The sequence below is a fragment of the Cyanistes caeruleus genome, chromosome 3 (genome assembly GCF_971803275.1).
Source record: "Cyanistes caeruleus chromosome 3, bCyaCae1.hap1.1, whole genome shotgun sequence".
Classification (NCBI taxonomy): Eukaryota; Metazoa; Chordata; class Aves; order Passeriformes; family Paridae; genus Cyanistes; species Cyanistes caeruleus.
Window position 1 is genome coordinate 48,831,098 of NC_141703.1, and position 7,274 is coordinate 48,838,371.

A 7,274-nucleotide genomic window follows, 5' to 3' on the forward strand; every position below is an offset into this window, starting at 1 on the left:
TAATGTGCTTTGGTTGATCTTTCTCCACTTCTTTCTTGTGTGCTGACTACCGTATTTATAAGTGTCATACCTGAAAGAATCAAGGTAGTTCCCAAAACTTAAGTAAGTTTTATTGTGTTCCTGACTTCTTTTGGAAAATAAACTTGCGTTGTATGAGCAGGCTTCAGCTAACAAAAATAATGTGTAGGTAATGGTGACATCTGAGAAAGTTTATCTCTTCAGTATTTGGTTTGATTTTCATTTGATTTTAATACGTCTAAGACATTTATTTTACCTTGCCTTTCAATAGCTGTGGCTGGCCTTAGCATCCCTCTGTGTACTTGATCAGGATCATGTTGATAGACTATCCTCAGGAAGATGGATGGGAAAGGATGGGCAACAGAAACAGATGGTGAGACTGAAAATCATATGGTTTTGTTTATTTTGAGTTATTGACTCATCAAAGAATTTAGAATAATGATAGAGAAGGGTAAACTTGGCCGTTCTCCCTTTTCTTCCAAACCAGTGGGGATTGTATATACAGGCTTGAAGTATTTGTGTTCTAGATAAGCACTGCTCAGAAAACAGAAATTCCAGCTTGAAGCAGTAATGTTGCAATTCTACCAGTATTCAGGATGAAACAAGGCCTTCCTAACACCTGTGGGATGAGTTTTTTAGTAGATTGACTCAGTTTGTACAGCACCCTCTATCAGAGCTTTTTCTTTGTCTTAATTCCTATCATGACATAAAATCAATTATTTCGTGTTGCTCAATAACTACTTCTCTGTAATTTAGCTTCCTTTTTCCGCATCTTGCTAGAGAATTACTACCCCAGGGAGAAACTCCTAACTGAATTTAGTAAAACTACCATTGACTCAGAGCATTTATAAATTTGTTACAGAATACGATTCTGTCCTTACTTTTCAGTTGACAAAATGCCTGTAGTTTTCATATGACAAAAAGGCTTGTTATTTTTTAATACCATTTTAGAAAGAGCACAGTAATGAAGCTGGTCTCTTGTCTATCGTGGTTAGATGTATCCCTGTGGGAAGCAAGGGAAGAGTGTGCAACAACAGCCAAGCATAGTTAGAGCAAAGAAGCATCCAAAGCAGGTTAGTGTAGGTAGAAACAGAAGGCATATACATACGCATATACATATACAGGAGGCATAGAGTTGCAGCTGCAAGGAATAAAACTCTGCTAAGAAGGAAGCAAACACAGGTTTCTGAGGTGATTAAGAAAGTCAGGGGTCTTGGAGATGTCAGAGGAGCAGCCAAGACATTGTCAAGCGGGTATTCAAGCTGCTGAATCCAGTCTGAAATTCCCCAATACTGTTTCAAATCAGAATGTTCAAATGTTGAGGTGAGCTGTATGTCTCCCTAGCAGAATTGCTTTGAAAGAAAGACTCTAAGTTGCACTAGAGTATCATGGAAACCATGTGTTCTGGTATTACAATGAAACTTGTTCTCAGACAAGTGCATAGTCAAAGTCAGTTGTTGAAGTCTATTTGTGGCTAATGTGGATATTTTGAATTGTAAAACAGAACACTGCGGATTTAAAAAAAAAAAAAATTCTCAGTAGAGCAACATAATTTTATGATGGATTTTGAAATTTGTTACTTCAGCCACACTGTCTCTGAGGTATGGATGACCTACAGCTTTGTTTAGATGTTTGCAAAGAGTAAACATACCATATCAAAGTAATGAAGGGTAAATATCATGCCTGTTGACTGACCTGAGTACTCATATCTCTGAACTTTCCTGTTAACATGCCCATAACCCGTTGTTACCACATAAACCTCTTCTCAGATTAGCTGAAAGCAATGTCTCGGCTTTATTGTTGAAAAACACATTTTTGCTGCATCACACAAAATATGAGATGAAAGATACCAGAAAAACTGATGTCATAAATTGAGGGGGTTTGTGTCAAGGAATAATTGTTGGAATTGTTGATTATTTTAAAGACAGCATTAATAGTCCAAACAAGCTCTTTTATCCACCATTATAAACTGGAGGGAAAGTGTGGTTTGTGTGACTGAGGGGAGAATAAAAACAGATGCTGAAAGGAAGTGAAGGACTTAACAGAGGAATTTTTTTTTTTTTTCTCTCAGCCAATGTGTGACAACCATGATGATGGTGAAACTGCTGCAATCATTTTATGTAATGTCTGTGGGAATTTGTGCACAGACTGTGACCGATTCCTTCATCTCCATCGGCGAACAAAAACTCACCAAAGACAGGTAGAGTATAGATGGCCCCGTGCTGTGTGCACTGCATCATTGTGTGCATCTCCCCAAATAAAATACAACCTAAAGGTAGTAGCAAATACTGAATCTGAAAAGAGGGTCTTATTTTATTTTGGAGATGGGATAGATGTGTTTCCAGTTAATTCTCTTTAGTTGTTTTTGGTTACCTTCTCATATCCTTTATCTTTTACAAAGATTAGAAATTCGTGCAGCAATTCATAATTCTAGCTCTTATGCTACATCAACTTCTCGTTTAACATTGATTAGGAATGCTTTTTTAGGAGAATTTAGAAGCTGCATAGAGTTTCTTAAGTATATGTTGGTTCTTTATTTCTGTTAAATTTTATCTCTTCTACTACTTCTGTCCTATGAGTCAGTGCTTGTCAATCTCTTCATTTCTAATGTATGTGTATTCCTTTTTATTATCCAGGAAGATGATTTGACAGCAAATATTCCTACTGGTTCCCCTATGAGTCTTCTCTTATTTTTCATTATTCCTCTAGCTTTCACTGTGTTTTCACTGATAAATATGTTGCCCTATTCATAAGCTTGAAAATTTCCTAACTTCTTTTGGGTTTGTTTTTAGGATTGAAACTTTGACTAGATACGAGTTTTCATAACTTGCTGAGTACTCTGCTAATTAGTATTCTTCTGTGGTATTCTTTTATCCTTTTCATCTCTAAATTTGAAACTACCTTTTCTTTGGATATTTTCCTTTTTGTTATTGAAATTAAAGTTGAAGATGTCTTTAATTCTGGAATAATTAAACATTTCCTTCTTCCTGCCACTATTTCTCATTCATGTTTTTTGTGATCCTTTATTTTCCCCTTTCTCTCTGACTACTTATATTTGTACAAAGATTAATAGGTATCATTAAGTTACTTCAATGAAACTCAGTCCTCTTCTCCCTCTCCTACAATGCATCTATATTAACTTTTTAGTTATGTTCAGAAATGGGCTTTTAAAGGAAATTATCAGATCTCCTTAAAGTACAATGTTTTCTGCTATTGAGCAGCCTTGGAGTGCATGAAGTGGATTGTTTTCAGGTGAAACTAAATGCAAATCAAAAGATAGATGCAGAGACACACTGCTAATGGTCGTTCAGTGCAAGGGATCAGCTGGTCTAGAGCACATGTGATGTAAACATCAGACCTTTGGTATTGAGTTCCACTCTCCAGTGAAATACTTATCTCTATTGCCACAGCATTTGCAGTGTAGTCTCAGCCTGGCACTTCCACGTCTGTCTGTTATCTTCTATTCCTTAGCCAGAGTCTTTGCAATCCCCTTTGATATTTTCCTGGTTCATCACCCTAAGATCATTTTATGTCTACTCTTCTGTCATGGCATAGCACAGTCTAGTCTCATTCACTTTTCTGATTTCTCCTATATAGCCTGTTCAGATTACAGTTGATAAAAAGTAAGTTCTTATCTCACAGAAAAACCTCACATTTTTCCTTTTATCTGTCCAAAATAGCTACTTACCAGATTTTCCTATTTACTTCTAAAAGCATGTTTAAACTTCTGCTCTTTATTCACCACTTTTACCTTTGCATCTCACGTGTTAAGCCTCTCAAATTCAATTTTAGTTCTGTCATGTTCCTGCTGTCCTGTTTTCTGTTTGCTTCCCGTTCTTTGTCCGACTTCAGTCATACATACCTCTGTAATGTATTTTCTCTCCCCTCCAGAAAGGACAAGCCTGTAAGTTACTCAGATGTGCTTATGTGAATACTTTGTGAAGCAGATAGGGGTTTTCTTTCTGATTCTAATAAGAATTAAAGTGAGTTGTATGCATCCATACCTGGGAAAATTCTAACTTTTATTGCATTGCAGGTGAAACAAATGCAAACAGGACTGCCTTCAAAGCTTAGGAAAGGAGCAAAAGAAAAGACTGCATGAATTTCCCTAAGGATGTTGTGCAGTTTTTTTTTATTTTGCAAAAACTTTATATTTTCCTCATTTTAGCCAAAAGTATCCACTGTGTATTTATGTGAAAGTAAAAAATATTAATATTACACACTTCTGTAATGATTATTCTATAGTACATATTACTAAGACCATAATTCTGAATGTTGCATTGATAAACTACTAGCTACATTTGATAAACTATTAGTTATGTGAAGATATTTCTGATGATTGTGCTTTTAATATTCTTGGCCTATTGGATGTGTTGGGTGTAAGAATTATGAAGTCCAAGCTCTTTATTTATCGAATCAGAAGAAAATGTGCAGCTCTATTCTTAGCATTGCTGCACTGTTTCTCTGCCGTGTTAGATCAACAATCAGTTTTATTCATTTTTACTTCTGAAAACATGAAACCTTTATCCTGCATATCTGTGATATGTACAAGTTATGGAACGCATAAAAGAAAAACAGCTTCGTAGTCTCCACAGAATCTATAAAATGCCTGGTGTAAATCCAAAGAGAGAGCAACAAAAATGAGACACATCCATGCTCTACCTAAACATGCTATTTAGGATCTGTTTGGTTAACTTGACAGGTGTTCAAAGAAGAAGAAGAAGCTATCAAAGTTGATCTCCATGAGGGCTGTGGTAGGACCAAACTTTTCTGGCTGATGGCACTAGCAGATTCTAAAACTATGAAGGCTATGGTGGAGTTCAGAGAACAGACAGGTAAAACACAGCTCTTACTTACTTGCTCTTTATCCTGGTTTTTGTGATTTTCACCTGCTTAAAGGCAATGCTTTCAAATGTTTGTTAATAAAAGTAGAATAGTTTAGCTGCATAAGAATTGTTGGATTTCTGGTTGTCTGTGACTGCTGCTTTGATGTCTGATAGAGTATCAGTCCCTTGTGTTTCATTAGAATGTTTTTGGCCTTGTTCTCTTTTGTGGCCATAGGCAAACCAACCACCAGCAGTTCCGAAGCATGTCGGTTCTGTGGATGTAGGAGTGGAACAGAATTATCAGCAGTGGGAAGTGTTTGTTCTGATACAGATTGCCAGGTGTGTATTAGCAAGTATCAATCATCATTAATTACTTAAATGGAAGAGATCATAGGATGAAATGGCTTCTTACTTTGAATAAACTTTGTTTATCCCTGTGGTCCAGGGATTAAAATCAGATCTCTCATATGAAAAGGTTCTAATATTGAATATTGCCATTCAAATACTTCTGAGTTTGTAAATGTTTGTTTTAATTACAGACTACAAACAGTAATAGTCAACTAATATACTGGGTTGTTTCATTATTATCTTCAAAAGTATCTCAAGTTTTCACAAGAGCCTCGCAATTATAAAGTAAAATACACACTGTCAGGGTGAAGTCAAATGTACCGGAAAGCTTGATAAAAAGAGTTTGCCCAACAGGCTGTGCATTATGTGAGTGTAGAACATTTAAGACTTGGCCAGGTTTGGCATCAGTATCCACGTATCCTGAGTGTTTCTGTGACCTACAGTGGGTGCAATTGGCAGAGGGCCAAATCATAACCAGTTTCTTACCTCACCTTACTTAATTCTAAGTGAAGCAAATTGGTCACCGTGTTTCTCTCGGCCTGTAACATAATGTTACATAAATTCAGTTCAGTTTGTTGTTAGCTTCTGGGTAACTTTTATGAGTTTTCTATTTATTAGGGTTGGGAATTAGAGGTGGTTAAAAATCCATTTCCATGTAAAATTGCTTTATGCTGATTAATGATTAGCATATAATGTATTCTTAAGAGAAAGTTACTTGAAACTTCTCCAAAATCTGCAGATATCTTAAAGGCTATTAATAAAGGGTCAGCAGGAAGCACTCAATGTGTAAAAAGCACACAGAGGATCAAACAGTTCTCTTTCTATTGAAAGTTTTAAATTATGGTTTCATTAAGCCATTTGCATTCAGGAGCAATGCAGGTGAACAAAGAAAACATTATTATTTCAAGTACACACTGTTCAGCTTTTCCCAAGTACCTGAGGCAGCAGCAGCAAATATAAATCATGATTCTTCCATCTCAGTTTATTGCACCAGCAGTCTTTCAAAAAGAGACACTGACAGAACACTCAGTGAAGGGGAAAAGGTGATTAACTCTACTTTAAATTTGTTTAGGAGTATGCTAAGATTGCCTGCAGCAAGACACACCCCTGTGGTCACCCCTGTGGAGGTGTGAAGAATGAAGAGCACTGCTTGCCGTGCCTGCATGGCTGTGATAAAAATGCTACAACTCTTAAACAAGATGCTGATGACATGTGCATGATTTGCTTTACTGAAGCACTTTCAGCAGCACCAGCTATCCAGGTTGGTTGGTTGGTTGGTTGTTTCCCCTTTTAAGAGATTACTATTATGACTGTAATGTGTAGTATGAAAGAAGTGAAAATATAGTCTCTCAAATTATGCTCTTCAAAATTTGTAAACAGGCATCATAACAATAATTAAGCTACTTAAAAACTTTATTTTTGTTTGGCATTCTATTTCAAAAAAGCAGATTGCATAAATTTAGTTTGCTATGTCTACCTTATTAAAATACATGATATTTTATAAAGGAGAAAAACAGCTGAGGTAATTAGTGGATATAATTCACATGTATTTCATATGTCTGTAGGGGATCTTGGAGTGGTTATGATTTTAATGCCCATTCTGTGTTCTTTCTTGTTGTTAAGAAGAAAACAGGGGGTCTTCTAGGATTTTAAATAAATTAATATTGTAATTTATATAGTTTCCACTTAAAAGCAAATAACTACTTCTACTTTAGTGGTTAATGTAACTTCAATATTCACTTACTCTTTTCTAAAGCTGGACTGCAGCCATGTTTTCCATTTGCAATGCTGTCAACGAGTACTAGAAAACAGATGGCTTGGGCCAAGGATAACTTTCGGGTTTATGTCCTGCCCAATTTGCAAGGTAAATGAGCTGTGTGCCTGCCAGAGTCAAGCAACTTACCTGATACTTGGCTTTTCCTTTTTTTTTTTAATACTATATTGATTGTTACACTATAAATGAGTTATACATTATTCGTTTTCTTAATTCCACATGTTGCTATAGAAAGCATTGATGCATCTTTTTACCTTCTCCTGCTGTTCCTTGAGGTGTCCTCTTAAAAAGAAAGCATAGTCCAGACA

The 7,274-nt window shown here is 36.0% G+C and overlaps 1 protein-coding gene across 50 annotated transcripts in view; it reads left to right on the forward strand.

The window, feature by feature from the left end:
* MYCBP2 (MYC binding protein 2) overlaps window positions 1-7,274 on the forward strand; it is a 171,761-nt gene that overhangs the window by 160,972 nt on the left and 3,515 nt on the right. For all 50 annotated transcript variants that reach the window (XM_086880920.1, XM_086880922.1, XM_086880928.1 and 47 more), the window contains 6 exons: window positions 290-391; window positions 2,090-2,218; window positions 4,721-4,853; window positions 5,080-5,183; window positions 6,265-6,453; window positions 6,949-7,056. In XM_086880920.1, coding sequence (XP_086737046.1) covers window positions 290-391; window positions 2,090-2,218; window positions 4,721-4,853; window positions 5,080-5,183; window positions 6,265-6,453; window positions 6,949-7,056 — 765 coding nt within the window. The remainder of the gene's footprint in view (window positions 1-289; window positions 392-2,089; window positions 2,219-4,720; window positions 4,854-5,079; window positions 5,184-6,264; window positions 6,454-6,948; window positions 7,057-7,274) is intronic.